The sequence below is a fragment of the Pholis gunnellus genome (assembly GCF_910591455.1).
Source record: "Pholis gunnellus genome assembly, chromosome: 6".
Taxonomy (NCBI): domain Eukaryota; kingdom Metazoa; phylum Chordata; class Actinopteri; order Perciformes; family Pholidae; genus Pholis; species Pholis gunnellus.
Genome location: NC_136532.1, coordinates 3,404,648 through 3,432,123, shown reverse-complemented (window position 1 = coordinate 3,432,123; position 27,476 = coordinate 3,404,648). Strand labels below are relative to the sequence as shown.

Here is a 27,476-nt window from a genome sequence, read left to right as displayed (position 1 = left end):
TGTTAGCAAGCAATTTAATGACAAGTTGTGATTTGTTTCTTGATCTTGTGGTTCGATCAGGTGAGAGGCCGTGAAGGTAACCGCAGGACGCTCTCAGTACAGGGACGTGCTGCTCGTGATCCGACGGACCGGAGTTTGAAGTCGGATCTGTTCGCTCTTCATTCAAAATGAGAACTGTTTTGATGGTGGCAGAGAAACCGTCCTTGGCCCAGTCGATTGCCAAAATCCTCTCTAAAGGTGGGTACGAATGTATTGTTATGTAATTTAACAGCAGGCTTATAGCAACAGACGACAGTAAAGTTGTAATTGAACTGAGTTGAAAACGGTGCTTATTTCACTGCAATACGGTTAGCCTTAACTACGTAAAACAACTTCGTAACGTCAGAGAGATGCGAGGTTCGACTCCTGTTAGTGACCCGAGCAGACTCATTCAAACCATGGACGGTAAATGACGGCCTTCAGACCGGTAGTGGAGACCTTTGGCTCAGGGCAGTGAGAGCAAGTACTGAGTTTAAACAAGCACCACAGTGAGCTAGTAGCAGCTACTAGCTAGTAGTAGTCGTACTAGCAGGTCGAACGAGTTATTGAAGATGAGTACTTGTGACTCCCGTGTCAGTAAATATAGTTGTTCGTTGTGTACGACTCACTCCTGACTTGCACATCACTATGTCCCAGTTTGAGTGGTAATTATTTGATATAATGTCAGTTAACCCTGGTTGCCTGGCATATTCCCTGTATGTGAAATACCATTATGGGATGGGATGGGATGCATTTCTGTGACCGTCACACTGCGTGCACGAGTTCGACATTATGTCCTGTGTGGACCAGCAGGGCAGCCAGGTCATGTTGCCACAAAGCAGTAACTTAAGAGAATGCAAGACAGCAATACAACATTTAAATACCACTTAAACATTTGAGGTTTCCAAAATGGTAATCATCACATTGACATACTCCACCTCTTATTTTTGTCATTGTAATACAAAAGAATATTGATACAAAATTAACAAAAAGAATGAAGCCAGATATGAAAATAATTCATCTGTTATTGAATATGGCATCACATTGAAATAGGAAGCCCTCATCTAAATGTCCTAGTGTTGGTAATAGTTTGTGACGATCGGCTGTTTCCTTTTAATTCTAATCTGAGATTTGAGTTAAATTAGCCCATGATTGTGATTTTAAAGGGCTTTAATTTTGAAATTCAACATCAGAATATCACAATTCTCTCTGAGTGAGACTCTGAGGTTGTCTGCTATTAATCTGAAATGAAATGAGTTTGTAACTATAGACCTAGAACAGGGTTCGGCAACCTTTACTATCCAAAGAGCCATTTCGCGCTATTTTCCACCAAGTAGAATTTGTCTGGAGCCGCAAAACCTGTTTGATATCACAGCTTATAAAGTTGTATGTATGTATATATATATATATCTGTGGCGAAGTGGATAGCAGGGCCGTCCTTCACTCAGAGGATCGGCGGTTCCATTAGTTGCATGTTGATGTGTCCTTGAGCAAGACACTTAACCCCAAAATCGCTCCCGTAGCTGTGCCTACGGTGTAGAATTGTGATAGAATCTGGAATTGTAAGTCGCTTTGGATAAAAGCGTCTGCTAAATGACTGTACTGTACTGTAATGTAATGGAGTGTGGAGGGAATTTAGCTCATGAATGAGATTTTAAAGGGCTTTTATTCTGAAATTCTACATAATAATGCCCTGATATTCTCTGAGTGAGACTCTGATGTTGTCTGCTAGTAATCTGAAGTGAAATTAGTTTGGAACTATGCAACAATTCCTTTTAAATCTAATCTCAAATTTGAGATAAATTGGCCCATGAATGGGATTTGAGGTTATCTCATTAATGGTCTTAAAATTTGAAATCTGACATCAGAATGTCCTAAAATTCTCTGGGTGACACTCTGAGGTTGTCTGCTATAAATATAAGGTGTATAATAGTTTGTAACTATGGAACATTTCATTTTCATTTCCTTTTAGTTCTAATCTAAAATTTGAGGGAAGTTAGCTCATGAATGAGATTTTAAAGGGCTTTTATTCTGAAATTCTACATAATGATGTCCTGATGTTCTCTGAGGTGGTCTGCTATCAATCCAAGTGAAATTAGTCACTTAGTGTAACCTTGAAGTTTCTGAATTTGATGTAGTGTAGGCTACTGTCATTTTGAAGTCCTACTGGTCTGTGTAAATGTATTCTTTATTAATGTATTTGCGTAAGTATTCACACAAGTTATCATTCATAAAATTTATAATTTTGTATTCATTCATTTAGTTTCATGTATTTGTGTATCTATATATTTATGCTTTTAACATGGTAATTAATGTGTCTATGATTTACAGACTTATTGAATGAATGTCACATGTCCTATCACATTCACCGGAACTTTGCTCATATTTTGAAGCCAGTTCTTACCGTAATGCCTAGTACATACGCACACTGCAAAACAACGTGCTGGCTGGTTTGACGGTGTTTTTCGAAGTGGAGGCTGGCTTGATCGCAGTCGTTTACTGTGGTACCTTCATTTGACTGGTACTTAAAGGGTAACTACACCCTGAAGTGCCTCAAACTTACCCTGTAAATTCCAAAAACTCACGAATTATCAACATGGGTAACATGTCTGTGAAAGAATGGACTGGATTAAGCATCAAAGTGTCTGAACCTAAGTCCACGACTGCATCATTTAGAAAAATGCAAATAGGATGTGCAGGGGGCTGAGATGGAACCACGGCCTCCTCCGTGTGCCGAAAGCCTCGAGGCCGCGTCGACACATACGGCTAGCTACAGTAGCTTGGAGAATAGCGATATGGCACGGGGCACTGAATAAGATGGATTTACTCTTTATCAGTTTACAAATGATGGGATTCTAATGCTGCACATGGTTATTGGTTCAAAAATTAAATTCAGTTAAATTCAATTTATTTTGTATAGCCCAAAATCACAAATTTGCCTGAAAGCTTTACAATCTGTACACATGCGACACCCTCTGTCCCGGGACCCCCAGAAAGACTCAAGAATATAAGTAATGTAATAAATCAATTAAAGAGATCATTTTTCTGCATACTTTTACTTCAATACTTTAAGCAATCCTACATTTTCTTTGAATCAGAATCAGAACCGTTTATTGCCGTGGTATGTTGAACATACAAGGAATTAGACATGACGGGAGGTGCACAACATTTACCAATCAGTGCAAGATATAGACTTGCGTACTTTTGCTTGAGTTCACTTGTGAATGCAGGACTCTTGTAACGGAGTCCTTTTTTAAATCGAATTATAAGTACATTTCTACTTAAGTTAAAGATGGAAGCTAGCTAGCCAGCTCCTAAATACGTCAAATTGAACAATGTAATGCTTCATCCACACACGCTGGTCACAGCAGAGGAAAGCCCATTAATGGCAGATTCTGTAATGTTCTGTAGGCCAGAACTTTGGGTTTAGTTACTCTTTAAGACTTCTTGTGGACAGGAAAAAGGCTCTACAGACTGGACCCCAATTAATTCAGGAATTTTGAATTGTAACAACCAGGCTGCCAAAATGCTCCATGTAAACACAATAATGATATCAGTTAATGTAAAATGACTATGATAAGCTGCCAACAGGCATTTTTACTGGAAAACAGTAACAATGAGTGAAATGGGCTATTTTTAGAAACCACCATCTTTACGTCATGCACTTTCTTAACAAACACATAATCTTGGTGTTCACCAAGGTTCTAAATTGATATGAGAGCAGTCAGTCCTGTTCAGCTGTGCCTGGAGATGGCACATATACAAGCTATGGTGATGAGCTCAAACTCCAGAGAGTAGCTGGCCGTGGGGAAGCAGCTGGCGTTCTTCCTGAGCACAGGCATCCTCAGGGACACGGGGATGGTCTCCAGACTGAAAGCGTTGTCCAGTCCCCTGCACAAGTGGGTGGTGTGGCAGCTGGCCTCGTGGATGACCTGAGGCACCCGGTTCAAGTCGATGTTCTCCCTGGCGAGCGATGAAGAGCAGGGAGTGACATTGAGACATTGCTTTTGACTTCTTCAAATGTATTTCTTTGCTGCTTAAACATGAAACATAAATAAAGGATAGAAGAAATCAAAGAAAAAAAGAACAATGTAGCGCTATCTAAGCTAGTATCTATTTAAAAGGAAAGCAAAGGTTCACAATATCAAGAATAAAAGCAATATGCAGAACAGAGGAATGTGATGGACACAAAGCGCTGTTGCAGTGTGAGGGTTATATTTCCCACTTTCACTTCTTGGTAATTGGACCTCCACACAAACGGAGTGTTGGTGGGTAGAGAGTAGGTGTAGGGGCCCACTTTTTTAAATAATTTTTCAAAACGTTTCAGTGGGTGGAGTTAGGTTCAGACCTGGGAGTGAAGTTACACTTTTGTGACATATGTCACATATACTACCGTTCAAAAGTTTGGGGTCACCCAGACAATTTCGTGTCAATTTTCAGTTTCTTCGCAATTTCTCGCATGAAATAGCTTCATTTCTAAGAACAAGAATAGACTGGCGAGTTTCACATGAAAGTTCTCTTTTTCTGGCCATGTTGAGAGTATAATCCAACCCACAAATGTGATGCTCCAGATACTCAACTAGCTCAAAGGAAGGCCAGTTTTATAGCTTCTCTCACCAGCAGAACTGTTTTCAAGGGTTTTCTAATCATCAATTAGTCTTCTAAGGCGATTAGAACACTGGAGTGATAGTTGCTGGAAATGGGCCTCTATACACCGATATAGATATTTCATTAAAAACCAGACGTTTCCACCTAGAATAGTCATTAACCACATTAACAATGTATAGAGTGTATTTCTGATTCATTTAATGTTATCTTCATTGAAAGAAACAGTGCTTTTCTTTGAGAAATAAGGACATTTCTAAGTGACCCCAAACTTTTGAACGGTAGTGTATACTTACACGTAGCTCCAAGTTGCAATGCTGCGCTCGTTGATGCGGCTGGGCATGTTGACCAGCTGGCTGTGGTAGTCCTGCAGGCTGTATGAACAGAAGGATTCGTCCACACACTGGTCGCCCAGTGGCATGGCCACACTCTGGTGATGGGCCATCAGAAACAGCAGAAAGACACGCAGCAGCTGGGTACAGACAATAACTCGGATTGTGTTAGTGTGGACGGACTCTCTGTGCCAGTTACCTGGAGATGTCTCTTGTTTGTCTGTTTTTCCTCCAACAGAGCTGTCCAAATTCAAATGTGGAAACATGCAGATACTATCAGATTCAGTTTACCCACTGTGCTGTATGGAGAATACTGCATGATCAAACTGCTCAGGACATAGTGACTGACCAATCTGTACCCGATCACATTGTTGTAGAATTGATTGTGATCTGTTGTTCCCCTTTATCAAGTCATAGGCAGACAACTGACTGGAGGTATTTCATACATTTTCACTCAGCTGGGATTTAAACGTCATTATTTCTTTGGTTCTGTCCAGTAAGCCGATCACATTTATGGTCAGATATGTGGTCTTTATTACTTATTCTTTCATTAGATAGGTGGTAATTTTAGAGCGTTTTTTTTCTTCTTGTGTTTAGACAACATTTAACATTTAAGAACTTCCATTCTGTGTTCTGTACATGAGCGTCGTATCGTAAGAATGTCAGTGAATATCAGCCATTCCTCTGGTTCGATATAACTATCGATATATGACGTCAGTTTGTTATAAATCAGGTCCAGCTGGACATTATTCTGCGTGTTCTGCATATTCTCTGCATACAGTTTTCTGGAAGATGCACATAACCTGAAAAATATTCCTAAATGTCTGTAAAGTACGGGTCCCAAAGTCCTGAACTCCCATTTCATCTTGTGGACACAAATGATCTTTTTCATAGATCCACATCTGCACAAGATATATAAAAACCAGTATCATTCAGGACTTTGCTGCAGGACTTTACAGACCAGTGCAGCAATCTTGTTTGGTGATTTTTATACCCACTTCTACTGCAACTGCAATTCTTTAATCTTAGTACTTGTGATTTTTAAACACGCTAGCGGCGTGGCAGTAGGGACGGTTGGTCCAAACTGAAATACCTCAATAGGTACTGAATGGATTACCATGAATGTCTGCACAGACATTGTGATGATCCCCAAAGATGAATTCTAATCACTTTGCTGACAATTCGTCTCGCACTTTCCTTCTGCTCAAAATACAATGTTGTCCGATAGTTCAAAAACTAATCCCATTCCAATCAAACAGGTTTAATATCAAAGTCCAGGTTTTGTTGACGGACTGTAACTTTGAAACGATATCCAGCGGATTTGTCTGCCTCAGACCGCTGAAACCTTGTATTGGCTTCACCTGAACTAAACGATGAACTGCAATGTTGCTGAGATAAGGACGGTGGATCTCACAGCCAGTATGGACAGCAAGAACGATTACAGCCCATAACTATTTCAACATGCCTGTTGGTGTGAGAGTATGAACTACGGTAGACTTGGAAAAATGTAAACGTATCCCTTTCAAGCCATAACGGGTCTACTCTAAATAGTCAAGTGTAGCCTCAGTGGTAGCTATCTCCAACAGCGGTCAGTCATCATCAACATAAAGGCAGGTTTCTTACCTGGAGCTGTTCCATGGCAGAAGGTTAGGATTGGAGATTGGTGTGTTTTTCCTTTGGTAGTTCACTGGATCCTGTATCTGGACCTGCCTTTATTTATATGTCAAACATCCTGTGTGTGTGTGTGTGTGTGTGTGTGTGTGTGTGTGTGTGTGTGTGTGTGTGTGTGTGTGTGTGTGTGTGTGTGTGTGTGTGTGTGTGTGTGTGTGTGTGTGTGTGTGTGTGTGTGTGTGGTGAGGGAAGACATATTGGTCACTCTGATTTCCATCATAATAGTTTATGTCCATGTTCCCGTCATTAGCATTCAGCCTCGAGAGAATAATTGTATTCAGAGATTCAGCGTGTAGCCTTGAGCCCAGGTCACTGACGGAGGACCCTCACGACCTGAAAAATGGGACACAGCCATTAGAGGTCTCATGTTCCTGTCTCACTCGCCACCAATCTGACTCATCAGCCGGTGTAGGCGCTAGCTTTAGAAGTAATTTCATGTTTGCGCATTTGAAAAGTTTGACAAAAATTCTATAAACTTAAATATACTAAGACATCTTCTTTAATTTTGGCATATTATAGAAGACTAGGTTGGCATTATTCTATTATAGTTTTTGTTTCAGTGGCCAAACATTTGTTGCATCCTGCATAGGATTACAATACACCACTGTATGTTAAATATCAAAACACAACCGTTGTAACATTAAATGTACTTCTATATACTTTCAAACAGCATATGTTTTTGTAAAAAAATGTCAAACAGGTTGTACATTGAATAGCAGAAGTAGGAAAAGAAACGCTCAAAGGAAAGCGTTACGTTTTTCCTGATCAGGCGGCAACCTCTGGCTCTGACAAGTGAAGACAGTGCAGAAGTGCCTTAAACTAGCATTCTGTCTAATAGAAGCTCTTCCTTTGCTTGCAAAAAGCCTCCATTTGGATAGAAGTCTATGAGAAAATGGAGGAATGATGTTCTATCAGGCGTTGGTACACCAAGTACTTGTTAGTAGGATACATTCATTGGTTTGGATCTTTCCATTAGAGTTTAAACAATATTCATTGCCTTTGCTATTGATCACTTCTGTTGAAGGCATTGTATTTCACTGGACATAGAAATGTTCTGAATGCTCTTGTGGTCAAATCTCGCATCTTTTAAATGACCGTGTTGACTGAGTACTACCTCATCTGTTCTCCTTGTCCTTAAGGAAATTGTACAAGTCGCAAGGGGCTCAACGGAGCATGCTCGGTGCACGAATACCCCGGCAGCTTCCAGGGCCAAAGTGTACGCTTTAAGATGACTTCTGTTTGTGGACATGTGATGAGTCTGGATTTCATCGGTGGGTATCATCCATAGTAGGTCCTGCACACACACACCTAACTTTCATTGATGACATTTTCTTGCTGTGCTTGAAAATGTAATCACATTTGTTCACCTCATTTACAGAGGAAGAGAGAATTGAAATGCATGTAACATTGCAAAATCAATACGACACCTCAAGTTTACAGCTGCCTGACATACAATGAAGAACTTGTGTTTGCTTTTCTTAAAGAACGGTTGAATTGAATTGATTCAAAAACAGTAACTTGCACCACAAACACATCACTACATCTAGTATTTCAGTCAGTGAAGTACAGTACTTTCTACTCCTTGATGTGGACTGATGTGGATCTTGAGATGTGTTCTGTCTGAGTCTTATCTGCCCAATGGCAATTAAGCAGAGCAAGGTACAAGTCACATGTTGCGGATCCTCCACTGCAAACACCCCTTGAAAATCTTGTTATTGCTGACTTTCAGTGGTTTCATTTCTCACCTTGCATTAGTGATGTACAGTTGTACTCTCGGGCGTTGTGACATCACTGGTAGGTGTGGTTACTGTTGGGGAAAAAAAAACAAGCCCACTTCTGTCAACACCTGGTCAAAGGTGACAGAGGCTTGACACTTAAACCAGTGAGGTAGGAAGGTATAAAAGGTATAAAATGTACACTGGTATATATGAATTATGATTATACCGTGCTGACCGATCAATCAAAACGGGACAGTTTTCAGCTCATTTTCCGATCACTGCATGATCTATTCTATACAGTATACGTGTAAAAATGTGTGTAACAAAAGCCATAATCTAGCTGTGAGAAATAGGCCTCAGGTTCTGGCCATTCTTCATAGAAGTAGAAATGATTGGAAGATGGAAGTTTATTTGGACAAATCATGAATATGTAAAAACACAATCATTCATTTACTATTTCTTTTAAATTGCATGACTTCTACAAAAAACAAACACAATAGTTTACAATAACAAAGTAAAAAGATAACATTTGGAATGGTTGACGGTTGAAATGACGCCATGCAGTTGCTGTACCAGTGCTCTGCCCCTTCAGAAGCATTCATTTTGACATTTAAGGAAAAACAAATGCAGGATCAAATATATCGTCGCCGTCCGTGCTTCAAAATGATATTGAGATATGAATGTTAGGCCCTACATGGAGCACAGTGAAGCACTACTTTTCAGCCTTGAGTTAAGTTACTCTTGAAGACGGTGTTCATATACAGACCGGTGCACCACAAATCAGGACTTCCTCACATCCTCATCTTCCAACGCCTTATTAATAGAATATTTTTTTATGTCTTACTATATATCAATTATAAAACTTTTACGCCTTGAGTTGGGTTTCAACCCAAATATCGTAAATGTGCTAAAACCGTTGATGAACTTTGCTCTTTTTTTTTTTTTTCTAGGGAAGTACAACAACTGGGACAAGGTGGACCCTGCAGAACTCTTTAGCAAGGCTCCCACAGAAAAGAAGGAGGCCAACCCCAAACTTAACATGGTCAAGTTCCTCCAGGTAAGTGCGGTTGGTTTTCACAAGACATTCTGTGTGATCGGCTGGATGTCAGTGCGCTGACCCCAGGTTCCTGTGTTCATGTCAGGTTGAAGCCAGAGGCTGTGACTACGTGGTTTTATGGTTGGACTGTGATAAAGAAGGCGAGAACATCTGCTTTGAGGTAATTGAGTGACATCCGATCCATGGTCTTTATAGCAGTGCTCATCTCAAATGGTGGAGCTCTAGTGTGAGCCGGTGTTAGTCAGCAAGAAGAGATGGCATTAAGTGGACTTTCAACTCGTTGGATGATCTTTAGAATGTGGTCATGCTGTGCAGGTTCCATCTACACCTGCTGAGATCCAATCACAATGCCAGCCTGAACACCTCCAAATGTTGCATTACAGCTTGTTGTTTTTTACTGAAGTACTTTACATTTACAGGTTTTTGAGGTACTTGTAGCCTTCTTTACTTTAGTGTTTCCATTTTTTGCTTGCTAATACTTCTAGTCCACTACATCTCAGGGACAAATCTTGTACTTTAACTTCACTACATTTATTTGACTATATTAGTTACTAGTTAGGCTACTTTGCATATTCAGATTTAATACAAATATAAATTGACTACAATTATGATGTGTTAAGTATATTATGTAATTAGAATTAGCTCTACCGTTACCTGCTGTAACATTAAAGTGATGAACACATAACTTCGTCAATAATTATAAACCAATGATATAAGCCTACCATAAACATATTATTTGATGTTAATACTCTCTACCAGTCATTATTTCTCTTGCCTCACAGGTACTGGATGCCATCCAGCCGGTGATGAACCAGGGGAGTGTTGGGGAGCAAACTGTGTACCGCGCCAAATTCAGCTCCATCACTGACACTGACCTCTGCAATGCCATGAACCGCCTTGGAGAGCCCAACCGCAATGAAGCCCTGTCCGTGGATGCACGTCAGGAGCTAGATCTGCGCATCGGCTGTGCCTTCACCCGGTACCTTTTTACAGCTACAACCTTTTTACTGTTTTTTCTTTCATAAATTGAATACAACCTCACACAATTATCAGGTAGCCAGTTGTATCAACTCATGTAACAATGGCATTGCCGTAACAGTTAAACCCATTACTTCTAATGGCTTGTCGCTGTCTGTCAAAGCTTGGGCGCATGTGTGTATGTTTATGTGTGCTATGTGAGAAGCTGCCTGTGTGAAAGGCAGCAATGAAAACATGGTCCATGGAGATTCATTGATTTCAGCATTTTCTCACTAATCAAGCGGAATGGATTCGATAATGAAGAGAAAAGAAAGTGGATTGACCAAAGCAATCATTTTTGACATAGTGAAAATGGTGGGGTGAACTAATCATTTTAAAAAGTCATGAAATAGCTGCGACGTCCATGCATCCCATGACCAAATCAAGTTCACTACATATTAGACAATTATGACCATTAAGGTTTTTGACCATGTCTGTCTATACTACATAGTTCAAAGTAGAAATATGACAAAGGACATTCTGAGAGACCGAGAGAGATGTCAACGTTCAGGGGCCAGATGTCCATCCAGGACATTGTAATCACATGCTCCATAAGTAAACCACTGATCCAACCAGCACCAGGTCTTGATACAGAGGTTGGAGCACACTAACACTAACCTGTGTACAAATAGTAGGTCTACTTGAAACTTGATTAAGAATCATGTTTACTAATGGCATTCACAATGTCAAGGTAACCAATAAATCCCACAGCCATACATTTTGACTGAGATGAGCGTCCAATGGGCGGGGGCGGGGGCGGGGCGGGTCATTACATACTCAGCTTTAGGTTATGTAATCAGTTAAATAGAAGAAATAATCAAAATTGCATGAGATTCTTTATTCAGGATGACATGCGTTTGATTCCCTGCTCTGCGAGTTTGATTACAACTGTCCTTTGTTGGTCAAATGTTTTTCAGGTTCCAGACCAAATATTTCCAGGGTAAGTACGGCAATCTAGACTCCTCCTTGATCTCATTTGGACCATGCCAGACCCCAACACTAGGCTTCTGTGTGGAACGCCATGACAAGATCCAGTCCTTTAAACCAGAGACTTACTGGGTCATCCAGGCAAAGGTACGCCCCTGGTTTCATTCCCTTTGACAGTGTCAATTACTTCTTCCTTCCGTGCTATATTGACAGGCATGCTGTGTTTTGGTCAGGTATTCAGAGGGAAGGACAACCCACTGACACTGGACTGGAACAGGGTGAGGGTCTTCGACAGGGACGTGGGTCAGATGTTCGTCAACCTGGCCAAGACATCCAGGGAAGCCCAAGTAAGGGCAAATTAATTATTTATTATGATTGTATTGAATAACAATGTGTCTCCAGTGTGGGTGTTTTTATAGCCTGACTGATACTACTGTAATGACATCAATAGTTTAGATTTTGATGTTATAGATTTTTGTACCTTTGCATGTCTCCTTCTGCTAAATTCATTTTATTTGGAATAGCCCAAAATCACAAATTTGCCTCAAAGGGCTTTACAATCTGTACACATAAGACATCCTCTGTCCCAGGACCCTCACATCAGTACAGGAAAAACTCCCCCAAAAAACCCTTTAACAGGGAGAGACCTTAGAGAGCAACAGAGGAGGATCCTCTATCAGGATGGACAGAAGTGTGACAGATGTCATGTGTACAGAACGACCAAGATAACAGAGTTACAACACATTCAATGCATATGACATCAATGATTCATATGAGAGTAGTAAGCGGAAAAATGACAGCTACTAATAATAACAGAAGTATATATAATAGAATAATAATCATAATAAAATAATTAATGGTAATAGTAATGTGACTAATAATAATGATAGGAGTTGGTGTCAGCAAGACCAGGGTCCAGATATAACCACGATCCATGAATCCTGTGAGGAGAGAAAGCACAAAAACTCCAGAGAAGAAGCAAAGTTAGTAATGTGTGTTCGTGAGACATGAATTCATACAGAAGGAAAGAGAGAAGAGGAGAGAGGAGCTCAGTGTATCAAGTCCCCTGACAGTCTAGGCCAGTGGTCCCCAAACTACGGCCCGCGGGCCGGATGCGGCCCGCCTCCACATTTGCTCCGGCCCCCTGAACAATACGAGAGACGCATTATGATTTTTTTTCAGTCTGCACAATTAATCGAATTTTAATCGCGATCACGATTTTGGCTGCCACGATTAAATGAGCATGATCGTCTGCGATATTAACGTTTAAAATACGTGCTCTCCTCATTATCAAATCAAACGCTTCCTGAATCAGCCAACCACCAGGGGGCGAACGAGATGAGAGCTGTCATGCGCGCACCCTGTAGAAGTAGAAGAGTAGAAGAAGTAGAAGAGCAGAGAGACGGGAGGTTGAAGGAGGAGTACTTGTGCTTAATTTATTTACACGCCGGCATGTCATGTCTGTCACTACATGGTCGCGCGTTTTCAATTCCCCTGCTCTCTGTATCGCGCACGGCGGTGTTCCGCCCCGATCCGCGCGCACGATGCAACAGTCACTCACCTGCGAGTAGCACGCACGTAGCGCACCCCCCCCCCCCCCCCCCCCCCCCCCCCCATAATCGTGCGCCCCTAGGTCAAACGATATGTTCAGTGATGTGGCCCTCACAGGAAAAAGTTTGGGGACCCCTGGTCTAGGCCTATAGCAGCTTACCTGTCCAAGACAAGGCAAACCTGAGCCAGCCCTAACTATAAACCTGAACCAGCCCTAACTATAAACCTGAGCCGGCCCTAACTATAAACCTGAGCCGGCCCCAACTATAAACCTGAGCCGGCCCTAACTATAAACCTGAACCAGCCCTAACTATAAACCTGAACCAGCCCTAACTATAAACCTGAGCCGGCCCTAACTATAAACCTGAGCCGGCCCCAACTATAAACCTGAGCCGGCCCTAACTATAAACCTGAACCAGCCCTAATTATAAACCTGAACCAGCCCTAACTATAAACCTGAACCAGCCCTAATTATAAACCTGAACCAGCCCTAACTATAAACCTGAGCCAGCCCTAACTATAAACCTGAGCCGGCCCTAACTATAAACCTGAACCAGCCCTAATTATAAACCTGAACCAGCCCTAACTATAAACCTGAGCCAGCCCTAACTATAAACCTGAACCAGCCCTAACTATAAACCTGAACCAGCCCTAATTATAAACCTGAGCCGGCCCTAACTATAAACCTGAGCCGGCCCTAACTATAAACCTGAGCCGGCCCCAACTATAAACCTGAACCAGCCCTAACTATAAACCTGAACCAGCCCTAACTATAAACCTGAGCCGGCCCTAACTATAAACCTGAGCCGGCCCTAACTATAAACCTGAGCCGGCCCTAACTATAAACCTGAACCAGCCCTAACTATAAACCTGAGCCAGCCCTAACTATAAACCTGAGCCAGCCCTAACTATAAGCGTTATCAAAGAGGAAAGTCTTCAGCCTACTCTTAAATGTGGAGAGTGTGTCTGACCCCCGGACTGAAACTGGAAGCTGGTTCCACAGAAGAGGATCTTGATAACTGAAGGCTCTGGTTCTAATTCTACTTTTGGAGACTCTAGAAACCACAAGTCACCCTGCATTAATGGAGCGCAGCTCTCTAGTGGGGTAATATGGTACTATAAGCTCCTTAAGATATGATGGTGTCTGACCAATTAGGGTTTTATAGGTGAGGAGAAGGATTTTAAATTCTACTCTAGATGTTACAGGGAGCCAGTGCAGAGAAGCTAATACAGCAGTAATATGATCTCTTCTCTTAGTTCTTCTTAGTACACGAGCTGCAGCATTCTGAATCAACTGGAGAGATTTAAGAGACTTATTAGAGCAGCCTGATAATAAGGAATCACAGTAATCTAGTCTAGAGGTAACAAATGCATGAACTCATTTCTCTGCATCGCTTTAAAAGAGGATGTTTGATTTTTTAAATATTACGTAGGTGAAAAAAGGCATTCCTGGAAATTAGTTTTATCTGGGAGTTAAAAGACGAATTCTGATCAAAGATAACTCTGAGATTCTTTACGGTGCTGCTGGATGCCAGCGCAATGCCATCTAGAGAAACTATATCATTAGATAACTGATGTCGGAGGTGTTCTGGGCCTAATAGAATAACTTCAGTCTGAGTCTAACATCAGGAAGTTGCAGGTCATCCAGGTTTTTATGTCCTTAAGACATGCTTGAAGTTTAGTGAGCTGGTTGGTTTCATCTGGTTTGATCGATAGATATAATTGAGTATCATCTGCATAACAATGAAAGTTTATTGTGTGTTTTCTGATAATATTGCCTAAAGGAAGCATATATAAGGTGAATAAAATGGTCCAAGCACAGAACCTTGTGGAACTCCTTTACTAACGTTGGTCTTTATCGAGGTTTCATCGTTTATACAAACTGAGATCAATCTGATAAATAGGACTTAAACCAGCTTTAATGCCAATATAATGTTCTCGTCTCTGGAACAGGATGTGTTGGTCAATTGTGTCGAACGCAGCACTAAGGTCTAACAAGACTAGAACAGAGACGAGTCTTTTGTCTGCAATTAGAAGGTCGGTGCTATGATGCTTTCTAAATCCTGACTGAAAATCCTCAAATAAACTATTGTAACTGATTGTATCTGCTTTCTCAAGGATCTTAGAGAGGAAGGGAAGGTTAGAGATCGGTCTATAGTTAGCCAACACCTCTGGATCAAGAGTGGGCTTCTTAAGAAGAGGTTTAATTACAGCTACTCTGAAGGACTGCGGTACATGGCCTGTTAGTAAAGACAGGTTGATCGTATCTAGTAAAGACCTGCTAACTAACGGTAACACTCCTTTAAGCAGTCTAGTCGGTAAAGGGTCTAAGAGACAGGTAGAAGGTTTAGACGTAGACGTTGTTGAAGTCAATTAGTCAAGGTTGATGAGAGTAAAGCCATCTAAACATATATCAGGGTTTACAGCTTTTTCCAAGGTTACTCTATTTGAGGATAGATCGATTAGTTGAGGGCAGGAGATCATTACCGAGACTAACCGAGATTCTTCCAAATTGGTGGAACGCCATGTTCTTTAATTTTCATGTTTGCTTTAATTTGCGGGTTTGAGGGTTATACCATGGAGCGAACCTCCTTTGTTTTACTGTTCTCTTTTAGAGGAGCAATAGAGTCTAGTGTCCTTTTCAGTGAGCCTTTAGCACTATTGACAAGATCATCAACCTGGGACGGACCAAAGTTAGCACAGGAGTCCTCTGTTATATTGAAACATGGTATTGAGTTAAATACAGACGGAATAACTTCTTTAGCACCGTCAGATAGACATCTAGTGTAAAAGCTTTTGCCTAATGGTGTACACTTTGTTAGTAGGAATTCAAAAGTTATTAGATAATGGTCCGATAAAAGAGGGTTCTGTGGAAAGAGACTATCAAATCTGTTTTAATGCCATAAGCCAGAACCAGGTCGAGGGTTAAAACAGTGAGTGGGTTTCTGTTCACTCTGACAGAAGCCAATCGCATAATGAGATAAACACAGAACTAAGGCTATCATTATCGACATCCACATATATATTAAAATCACCTACAAATCACCAAATATTAAAGAAACTTAAACTGGAAATAAAACTTCACAAGAGAATTTGTGGGAGTGCTACACAATTAATTTTCCACTGCCTGATGGATTCACCCAAAGCACGGTCAACCACAATTGGAGCTCACCTCTAGCTGACCTCTGATATAAAGCTACATCATACCTCTCTTCATACAGGTGGAGTCAGTGAGTAAGAAAGAGAAGGCGAAGCAGAGGCCCCAGGCCTTGAACACTGTGGAGATGTTGAGAGTGGCCAGCTCCTCCTTAGGTATGTTCACATCAACATAAGCAGCATTACATCAGCTCTTAATTCCTTTTAGCTGTTAGTCATGCTCTAGGTAATTTATATAAGAGAGTGAATATTTGGGAATATTAGAATGTGTGAATGCATGTTATTGTGAGGTGATTTGCTGGTCACAGTGCTGACGTTAAGCATGACTTTGTTTGGATTTGGGCTTCAACTTTAGATTTATTTTATTGTCAATCTGCTTAATATTTTAATATATATATATATATACTGTCTCTAAATACTTTCTGACTTCCCTACACTAGTCTGTGTCACACAGCCCCAAGCCCATTTGTTCCTACTGAAGACATAAATGTTTAAAAACGCCTCACAAATTTATAGTTTCAGTTTTAAAAATAAAGGCTCAATAATTTCCTTAAACAGCTCATGATAATGAAGGAACATGTCACCCAGTCCCACATGTGTTTGGACAACAACGGAGCTCTCTGGCACAATATAATGGCAAGATCAAACACTATACATGTGATTTGCAGACAATAAGAAACATGTAGAATATTCAGCCTTATTCTTCCAAAGAATTAAAAGACTTTCTATCATTTTAAACTATAAACTAAAATATAGAAGGTGCAGTTTCAGTAGTTTCCCATTGCAAAGTAAAGGTGAAATTGGACAGGAATTGATCTTATATATTCCAAACTGTGGTTCAAGGAAAATCCCCTTTTAAATAATATTTTACAGCTTTTAGTCTAGGATACAGTCTGGAAATTGACTTGACTCTCTAAAATCTTTGGAAACCCAGTAAGATCAACAGCAACAAGCAATATAAGCTCCAGCTCCAGTTTTGTGACGGTGCAAGAAGCAGAGAAAACAGTGTAATACTTTGTGATGTCTCAGGCATAGGTCCTCAGCATACCATGCAGATTGCAGAGCGCCTGTACATTCAGGGCTACATCAGCTACCCACGTACTGAAACAACCCACTACCCAGAGAACTTTGACCTGAAGGGAACACTGAAGCAGCAGGCCAACAATCCCATGTGGGCAGAAGAGGTGAGCACCACTGTGGGAACAAGTCTTAGTCTTTATATTCCCTAAGGATCTTAGACCATCGCTAAAACTGTGGGAACCAGGATCAATAAAATACATGCCATGAGGCATTTATGGCCAGTGGTGTATGCACACAGAAACTGATTGATTGTGGATAAACAGAAATGTGATTACCTCTCCATCAGGTGAAGGCTCTGCTTTCAACTGGTTTAAACCGACCCAGGAAAGGAGCTGATGTCGGAGACCATCCACCTATCACTCCCATGCGTGCTGCCTCAGAAGGGGAACTGGGTGAGCGATATAACTAATTCAATCATGGATAATAGATAATACATGTCCCATATGAGATTAAAAAGTAAGGGCAGGACGTCAGCTGTCAAAATAGTCATTTGTACACACTAGAAGACCTTTTACTCTTACATCCCCAACTTTCTGGTAACGAGCGAGGACCATTTGGGGTTCCAGCGAGAGAGTTTAGCGAAGAGAGTGTCATAGAATGCACTTCTCAGAAACTAATATAATGAATGTTACACACATGTTATATACCCACTTAACGAAGAGATTCTGGGCAAAAATATCATCTAAGCCATTGTACACACTCCAAACACAATTACACACAAACTAATATAATCAACTAGAAGATGTACCACAATATCATGTATTCTTCGCCATGACTTGGCGAGCTACGCACTCCGGACAAAGCTACGAACACAAAGCTAAAGGCTAACACGGATAACCAATACATCAGAAAGCAAGATAATTCGACACATATTCCAGAGATATCTTCAGAATTTATCTCCGTGAAACCATTACAGAGATACAGCCAACAAGCACCAGAAGAACACACCGCTCCACCGCAAAAAATCATAAATGCTTCTCTCCGTGAGCTGATTTTCTTGAAGAGAACGGATAAATCCCCGCTTACTTCGATCCAAATATGTTTTCGACGTATATCCTGTGTGTTTCCTGAAGAAAGGGGGGTCAACCAAGCTTAGGGGACCGGGGGGGAAGGGATTTCACTTTCGGTGTATCGTTTTTTACGCTCAGCGAGGCACGGCGCATTTTTGATTTTGACTGGCTAACGATTCTGTCAATCAAGCCCATGTTACCCCCACTCATTTCTATGGACTATGACGCTTCGAAGGAGGGTTCATTGACTGAAATCGACCAATCATAGGCTGAGATAAGTCCACATACACACAGGGAAACTGCAGTCAGACGAGGATGGATCCATGGTTCACAGGCTCAGAGAGGATTCAGGCTCTCAAAATGAAACCAAACTGCTGTATTTGGATAGATTGAACACTATTAGTGATAAAACAAGTGAAATATATAGTTATATAGTATATAAATAACAGTGTATACAGAACAGCTGGTTCCAAAATGACAATTTAGCTTGACCCCGCCTGACCTCTGTACTAAAACCTCTCTAACTTTGTTCTGCTTCACTTTATCAAAGTCAAAATTTGCAGAGAGACTGTTCACATGTTGTGCTATAATTTGGGTTATCAAAATGTTTTAGGCTTACCACTGCCTCATTTCAGGCGAACCTGAAACTTTTCAATTTGAGCTGTGTGCCATCTTCATTTACTCTTAACCAGTAACATATACTGATATTTACACATCTGAACAAATCTCACAAGTGTTATCTTTATTATAACATCACCATTATTCAAATAGACCTTGTAGTTAGAGAAATACACTCTTTTTAGTATGGGTATGCAATTTTCGAGCAGAGGCCTAAAAATAGGGCTAGGGCTCGAAAGGTTAATTAAACCTCTAACCCCAGTTCTTCCTCCTCTGCTATTCACAGGAAGTGATGGCTGGCGGCTATACGACTACATCACACGGCATTTCATTGCCACTGTCAGTCAGGACTGCAGATACCTACAGACCACCATTGACTTCACCATTGGCACAGAGGCCTTCTCGTGTAGTGGCAAAACCCTTATATCACCAGGTAACGCCAGCTGCTCACACCATTCATGGATCTGAAATCCCTGAAGAAGTTGGTGCAGCTTACTGTGCATTAACTCTTTTTAATCAACTTGGTCTACAGTAAAGGGATGGAGAGGTTAAATTTGTAATCTGAAGGATTTTCATTTCTAGAAATGTCTGTTAAGTCACTTTCTATCGCCGAATGAGGTAACACAGTGGTGATGAGCCTATTGCTCACTGGTTTGTTTGTGTCATTGTAATGGCCAGTAGCCAGTTCCACCAACCATAGTTACAACGTACCTCAAATTCCAAAACGTTATGCCAGTAATAATGTTTTGTAACTGACCTAACTTGAGCTCGGTTAGCTTTATCTGATCTCCCCGCTCATTCTAAACTGCTTGAATACTAAGAACTGAAAGACTCTTGTTCGCCCTCCTAAAAGAGGTTGTGGTGCTACAGTGACTTCCTGTTTACCGGCTCGATCGGTTTTTGATTGGACAGGGCCACAGATGTTTGTTAGCGACAGATTGACACATTACTAAAGTGTTAGCCTGATTTAATAAATCACTAGTTTAATACGAGCTAGTAGTCACTAAGGAGTAAGGAAGGACTACGAGAAGCTGCTTCAACCCAATTCATGCTAAGTGCAAATTCTCTTCTCAGGTTACACTGCAGTGATGCCGTGGCAGGGCATTCCTCTGGAAGAGGCCATGCCTGTTTGTGAGCGTGGAGACACTTTCACAGTGGACGAGATCAAGCTGGTGGAAAAGCAGACCAGCCCCCCAGACTACCTGACCGAGGCTGAACTCATCACCCTCATGGAGAAACATGGCATTGGTATACCTCTGCAATGTCTGTTTAACATATATTCTGTTCCTGTAAGATTGGAAGCAGCCAGTGCAGAATGTTGGCCTCAATGTGTTGCTACAGTTTTGATCTGGGGAGAGTGGGAGAACAAACAAAATACAATTTAATACTCACCACTTGATGCTGCTACGTCTTTAAGATGACCTGCATGACAGCATTCATCTGCAGAGTGATGATGATGATGACAAGAACCAGTTTTACAGATGTTGCCGTCTGTCCTCTGTCTTCAGGTACTGATGCCAGCATTCCTGTCCACATCAACAACATCTGCCAAAGGAACTATGTGACTGTTGAGAATGGACGCAAGTTGAAGCCAACTAACCTGGGCATTGTCCTGGTCCATGGTTACTACAAGACAGGTGATTTGACTTCTAATAATGCACATTCTCTGACATGTATATGGGATTTATAGCTGTGTATTGATTGCAGGTTTCTAGAACATTGCAGAATCATCTTTGGACGCTGTGTTAACTGATTGTCCTATATAAATAACCCTTTCGGACAAAAGACCAGATAGGATGGTCCAGTTCATTCAAATTCACGAGCCACCTTATTAATGAGAATTTAACTTTGTGATTGGCTGTGTGTGCTTTGCAGATGCAGAGCTGGTGCTGCCCACCATACGTAGCGCTGTGGAGAAGCAGCTGACCCTTATCTCTCTGGGTAAGGCCAACTTCCAGCAGGTCCTGCAGCACACGCTGGATATCTTCAAGAGGAAGTTTCACTACTTTGTGGACTCCATCCCCAGTAAGTTTTTTTTTTTTTTGTGTTTTAATGACTGTTTTTAATGTTTCAATGAATGTTCTTAATTGTTTTTAAATGTTCTTTTGCCTTATATTTTGATGCTTTGAAGCACTTTGAATTACCTTGTTGTTGAAATGTGCTATACAAATAAACTTGCCTTGCAGCCAGGTCATGGCATCCTCACGCACAGGTAGTCCTGATAACATGACTTGTTTTAGGTCGAGGGGATTTCATTACCACTGAGCCTGACGGCTGTGCCATTTATTAACAGGCCATCACATGAGTTGAGTAGTTTGTATCTGCAACTTTGTCCTTCATCAAGAAACACGGGCTGCATTGGAGGTTTCAACTTCTTGAATGGGAGAATTGTATTTGCTGCTTTTCTTTGTCTTCGATTAAGATATCTATATTATTTCTGGGTTTTGGTTTGGTGGTATGTAACCATTTCAATCATAAAGATAATGGTTAATTGGATTCTTATTCAAGTACACATTATACAACTCATTTTTTCCCAATAAATCTTTAAAGGGGGTGGGGGCAGTGGTGCTTATGTGGCAGGTGTGTGAGTATGTGGAAAACGTTTGTGGACCATGAAGCCTTATGTTGCGCTACAATTCTCTGGTTTATGAGTGAAGTATATGAACTACACTGCAGACAAACCGTGACGTCTGACTCACGTGAACGGATCGTGCATAAGTTGAATGCACATCGGCAGGTCAGCATTATATATGTCTGGTGTGTGAAATGGCTGTGTTGTCACTGCGCTACATCTTATACAATAAAATGATAATCTGGTCTTGGGTTACATCTCTCGTCTCACTGTAATTGCAAGAAAGACTACAACTAGTAGGTAGAATAGCGTTGCGCGGCGCCTCACACACAAACAAGTGCATCAAACGTTCCGAGGTTAATTTCTATGCAGCTCAAGCCCAGCGTTTCTGTCTGTTGTGTGTTTACAGGCATGGATGAGTTGATGGAGGTCTCCTTTTCCCCCATTGCTGCCTCTGGGAAGCCCCTGTCCCGCTGTGGCAAGTGCCACCGCTTCATGAAGTACATCCAGGTTAGCAGAAGAGTCCAAACTAATCATTTAAAGAAAGCACGATTGTAGATTTGAGTGTCTGACATGAATTCTCTTTGACGTTGCCCCTGAACAAGGCACATACCAGAGCATAGGACACCTCTCTAAAATGTGGGAACCCGCCCTTTGAAGATATGAAAAGAGATGTTTGGTGGCTCAGGTCATTAATAGTTTTTCACCAGTCCACTTTAATGATTTGTGTTCTCTTTTGTCTTTGTGTGAATGTCCTGTCTGTCTGTAACTTTGTGGCAGATAGCTGCTATATCTCAACCAGGGCTCTCTTAGAAGGGTACCCTGTGTGTCAATGACATTACCTTTTTAAATAAAGCTTTTATAAGACATTTAAAAAGTGCAGTTAACATCACAGGACAAGACAATGGGGTACCACAGCCAATTTTTTCAATGTGCCCACTTTAACACAGCAATGCTACCAGCCCCTTGTTGAGTCACTGTGCCCTCAATTATCAGTGCCAAGTATTCTGTTTCTTGCTTGAGAAATATGTCTTATTAGCCTGCAATAAGGACTGCCCGAAGTAAAACACCTCATCGGGCAAGTCACTCTAGTAACTTGTGTGGTCAAAATGTGCTGAAGCAAAACTGACCATTTTTACTCGATTAAGATTACACGTGACAATTAACTTTCGTTGTTGTTGTTATTTGATAACCGCTAAGAAATAAAACAATTTGTATCGGGGCAAATAACAATTGACTTTGGAGAAGTCGATTTCTTACCCACCTTTTAACGTTAAACCCTGCTGACGTATTGCATAGCCTGTCACTTCCTGTCCTGCTGTTGTGCTTTGGCCTTCTAAGTTCAGCTTTAAAAAAAGAACTTTAAAATGCTAAAGCAGACGTGTTCCCTTTATTAGCATTTCAGCCTGACAGGGACCACTTTTAAATCCATGAATGAATCATGAGGCTGCAGATCTTTTTGTCATTGTTATTTTATCTGAACATATGCACAGTGGGTTGCGTGCGACTGTTAAGTGGTCTGTTCTGGTGGAAACCACAAGGTAACCATGAATAAAGTACTCTGGGAGCTATGTAAGGTGAAGAACTTGCATGTGGTCCACGGGCACCTAGAATGTACATTTTTGCCTCATTACAGATTCAATGAACTTTATCTGTCTGTCATGGAAGTTTTATATTAGGAATCCAGCACATGTAGCGACTGGGAGTCACATGGAGGTGTCATGTGCTTTAGCAACACAACATTTTTTTCATATATACAGGTGCATCTCAATGAATTCGAATATCATCGAAAAGTTCATTTCTTTCAGTAATTCAATTCAAAAAGTGAAACTCATATATTCTATAGATTCATTACACACAGGGTGATATATTTCAAGCGTTTATTTCTTTTAATGTTGATGATTATGTCTTACTCTGACCCATGCGTACGAACAGAGACACAAATGGTGAGGTGGTGAATTGAAGCCAGACTGCAGAAATGTAACTTCATATCACACGTTACTTTGCACTTCTAGATCCTCTTTAGCATAAACAGTCAAACCAGCAGTGTTATTTGTGCTACTGAGCCATAAGCACATTTCAATTGTTAAAGATATAAACCAACCAATCAAATTTTGCTTAGTATTTTATCAGCGTTGTCTGCTCTCTTCAGCGCAGAGGACACACTCGAGGTCATCTGTGGAGCAGCTGATGAAATGATATCTTCTGTAGGATAACTTCAAATAGCATTTAAGAACTGAACGGAGCGTTTTCAATAATCTTCTAATGTGCATGTATCACATTATGTATGATCTGAGTTTTCATAAAGAGTCAAATTGCTGCAGTCAACCCAACTTTATTGATTCATTTATGGTCTATTCCCTAGTGACAGATACAGCATACTGTACACAGACAAACTGTAAACGGCTCTCTGGAGCCGAGGAGTCACCATGGTGACTGTGTTTCTTGTTCTTCCTCTCGGTAGTCTCTTACCGTAGAGACCCACTGATCAGAAGCTCTTGATTAGGCATCAACATTCATGAAGTGCTTTGCATTGACCATTCATGGTTGAATGTGTGCGTGTAGAGGGCGGGATGTGAGGCTGAACCAGCTGAACACATTTACAGGTTGATTTGGGATTTATAAAAGGAAATAGCACAGAGGCAGGTGTACGCAAGGTTTTATAAATCAGAATATTTTTTTTATTGGCGTACATTTCCTCCTTTTAAACGTACGCAAACATTTAGTGTAGATCCTACGCACCGTTTTATAAAGGAGACCCCGGGTCTGTACAGCACTCTGGTCAATAGCGGTTGTTTTCAAATGGTGCTTTATGAATACATTTGATTGATTGATTGGTTATCAGTATCACTACGGTTTCATTTTGTGTGCATACTGTAGTAAACGGCAAATAACTTTAGCCACAAGACCGCCTTCTTTTTCCTTTGGTAAGTGGCCACGGTACAGGAGCCATACCGGTCGATGGGTTGTTTAGGTGAGGACGTGATGGTTCAACCGTTCAGACTCTTGGTTGCACTCTGAAGGGAATCATCTTTACATTTCCTAATGTACAGGCCAAGCCCAGCAGGCTCCACTGCTCCCACTGTGACGAGACCTACAGTCTTCCCCAGAATGGAGCCATCAAGCTCTACAAGGAGCTCCGCTGTCCCCTGGACGAGTTTGAGCTGGTGCTGTGGACCTCTGGACCCCGGGGCAAAAGCTACCCCCTGTGCCCGTACTGCTTCAGCAACCCGCCTTTCAGGGACATGAAGAAAGGTAGGACCAATCACTTGTTCCACTGAAGTTTGTTATAGTGGCTAATAAGCCTTAGCATTGTGACCCCGACAGCAAATGTGAAACTAGCCCCAACACTAGTAAGTCATTTATTACTTGATGATGATGACTTATGTTGAAAACATTTAATGGTCTTTTATGATGAAGTTGTAGTTCTATCTCAGGCTGTCTGAAAACAGTAAATCTAACACAGTGTGTGTACTTTTTGAATCTTATTATGTCCCTTCATTCTTTCCTTTTTATTTTACCATGATCCTGTTTCATGAATTATGAATTGTATTATTATAACTTCATTTGAGCAGTGATATTTTGGTGGAGTTGAATCTTGTGATATTTTAAAAACACAATTTAATGAGCTCATAGAAATCCCAGTGTCAAAAGTGTCCAAAGGTCACTGTGACCTGACAAAACACTCTTTTAAACTCCATAAATCAAGAATTGGTATGCTAATTATGACAACTCTACACAAATGTCTAAAGGTGCGTTCACACCAAACGCGGCTCGAATTATTCACGCGAGTAGATTACAGACAAAGTCTATGCACAGACGCGATGAGACTGGAGTGACGCAAATTTACGTTATTTCGGAGTCCCTTTTTGTCTGTTTATTGCCGTTAAATCACAGCCAAATCAGTTTATTTTGTGTTCATACAGCTGTAGTAAACAGCCGACGTGTGGCTTGCTAGACACAGTGAGCTCGATGAAATCCACGGAGCTCCTCTGGACTATGTTATGAACCAGACATGACGGCGTTTAGTTTCCCGGGATATCTGGGACTTCCACAACACGTACTAAGCAGAAATAGAGGTTATTTTTTAACACAAATAGTCCCCGGCGAGACCGGCGCGCAAATGACGTGATTAACTTTTGTTGTGAACACAGCATAATAGGGTAAAATGATGAAGTGGTGATATTTTTGACAGACAAGGATGTAAACTGCAACTTCAGTGGTTGCTGGAGACCTACAACCGCAAGGCAATAATTACATTATATTACTGTCATTTAGCAGATGCTTTTAATCAAAGCGAGCGTCCAATTCAGATTCTATCACATCTCTACACCGTAGGCCCAGCTAGGGGAGCAATTTTTTGGGTCAAGTGTCTTGCTCAAGGACACATCGCCATGCAACTAGCGCAGCTGGCACCGGGGATCGAACAGCCGATCCTCTGATTTGAAGGACGGCCCTGCTCTCTACTTAGCCACTCTCCACTTAGCCACTATCGCCCCCAATTCTAGTCCATATCGATCTTTATTCATATCTATCTGCTTTTTCCAGGTATGGGATGCAATGAATGTACCCATCCTTCCTGTCAGCACTCTCTCAACTCTCTGGGCATTGGACAGTGTGTGGAGTGTGATGGTGGGGTTTTGGTGCTGGATCCCACTTCTGGACCAAAATGGAAGATGGCATGTAATAAATGCAACGTGGTGGTGCACTTCTTTGAACATGCACACAGAGTGCAGGTAAGAAAATATTATATATCCTATTCATATGGCCCAATGTTACATACGATGTCTAAATAGGCTTTATAGGCCTAGCACCGAAAACACACTCAGTGATCTAAATATGCAAACGTCTGCAGGCACCAAACATGAGCAGCTGATTTCCCTGATCAATGCACTTTCAACCAGAGATGATGAAGGCTGAAGGAAAGCCAGGGCTACATTTTAATGTCAAGTCTTTTGTAACATGATGTTTTCTCTCATTTGCAATAAGGTGCACACTGTTTTGCAGCTGAATTTAAAGGAAAAGTCTCGTCAACAATATGCTAGTCAGTTTCTCGATACTGTATGACTTCCCTAATCTGTCTGTGGCTCAGCCCCAAGTCTATTGGTTCAAACTGAAAACATACTCTACAGCTTTAGAAATGACTCACAGATGTACAGTATATAGTACCTTTTTTTTTTAAAAAGGCTCAATAATTTCCAAAAACAACTGGTCACTGTAGTTTTTATCAAAAGTCGTAATGGGGGAAATTGTGCATTTGTTGACTGCTTGTATTCAGCTGCAGATGAATCCACACTCGGTGCTCTATTGGAGGCAGCAGCACAGTGTCTGTGGGATTGAGTCAACATATATTCAAGTGTGTGTGTGTGTTCATAGTAATGAAGAAAATGTGTGGCTCACAGATGTATTTTCAACATGTCTTCATAAATTGCATCTTGCTATAGGTACAGTAAGTCGGTATATGACACTCTGTATGCTATTAGTTGTGGAGTGATTTGAACTCATTAGTCCCCCATCCTTGAAGGTTTCATTATTTCAGCTCTGAACATTTCTGTTGATCCTTTATGCTGCCTCTGTGGTTCTCCTTTGTTCATGAAGGTGGCTCAGGAGAGCTGCGATGCCTGCGACGCCTCTCAGGTCGCGGTGGACTTCAACAAGACTCGCACTCCACTTCCTGACGGCGAGACCCAACACACTGGCTGTGTTTTCTGTGATCCAGTCTTCCAGGATCTGGTGGAGCTCAAACATGCCACCATGAGGTACCGGGGTGGGGGTGCGAGACGAGGAGGACGGGGACGTGGCAGAGGACGCCGTGGCAATCCTAAAAAACCGAAAGACAAAATGGCCGCCTTGGCAGCTTACTTTGTATAGTGTCTGTCTGTAGTGCATCCTGTTTTTTCATTTTTCCATTTGTTTAACGTGTATTTAATTACACTGGAGTAAAATATGTATTGGAAAATGTTTGCCTCAAGTGTTTGTTTACCATAAAAAGAGCTTTTATATATACACACAGTATGTTGTCAACTTTAAAATACTGTTTTCAAGGAAACATAATGTTGACCATAGACTCGACCTTTGTTGCAGTCCATCGTATCCTTTTCTGTTCGTTAACATGAAAACGTATTTTTGAGGGCGGAGCATAGG

At 41.2% G+C, this 27,476-nt stretch overlaps 2 protein-coding genes across 2 annotated transcripts; one reads left to right on the top strand and one right to left on the bottom strand.

The window, feature by feature from the left end:
- top3b (DNA topoisomerase III beta) lies at window positions 1-27,271 on the top strand. The gene is made up of 18 exons (XM_079161966.1): window positions 1-237; window positions 7,766-7,897; window positions 9,295-9,401; window positions 9,487-9,561; window positions 10,184-10,380; window positions 11,336-11,492; window positions 11,579-11,692; window positions 16,118-16,208; window positions 17,082-17,236; window positions 17,419-17,524; window positions 19,047-19,193; window positions 19,835-20,008; window positions 20,269-20,397; window positions 20,636-20,785; window positions 21,742-21,842; window positions 24,386-24,587; window positions 25,881-26,068; window positions 26,931-27,271. Exons 1-18 carry the CDS (start codon window positions 168-170, stop codon window positions 27,201-27,203), a joined length of 2,568 nt encoding a protein of 855 aa, XP_079018092.1. The 5' UTR covers window positions 1-167; the 3' UTR covers window positions 27,204-27,271.
- LOC306697645 (uncharacterized protein) lies at window positions 3,753-6,593 on the bottom strand (the record flags this gene model as incomplete). The annotated part of the gene is made up of 3 exons (XM_079161656.1): window positions 3,753-3,981; window positions 4,920-5,095; window positions 6,579-6,593. The coding sequence occupies 3 exons, from the start codon at window positions 6,591-6,593 to the stop codon at window positions 3,753-3,755; spliced, it is 420 nt and encodes a 139-aa protein (XP_079017782.1).
- Window positions 27,272-27,476: the final 205 nt, after the last annotated feature.

Bases quoted from the DNA above. Each gene is read 5' to 3' on its own strand.
- top3b (XM_079161966.1), top strand. From the start codon at position 168: ATGAGAACTGTTTTGATGGTGGCAGAGAAACCGTCCTTGGCCCAGTCG. The intron at 11,493-11,578 runs GTACGCCCCTGG...TGTTTTGGTCAG, and splicing joins ACTGGGTCATCCAGGCAAAG to GTATTCAGAGGGAAGGACAA. The intron at 17,525-19,046 runs GTGAGCGATATA...TGCTATTCACAG, and splicing joins TGCCTCAGAAGGGGAACTGG to GAAGTGATGGCTGGCGGCTA.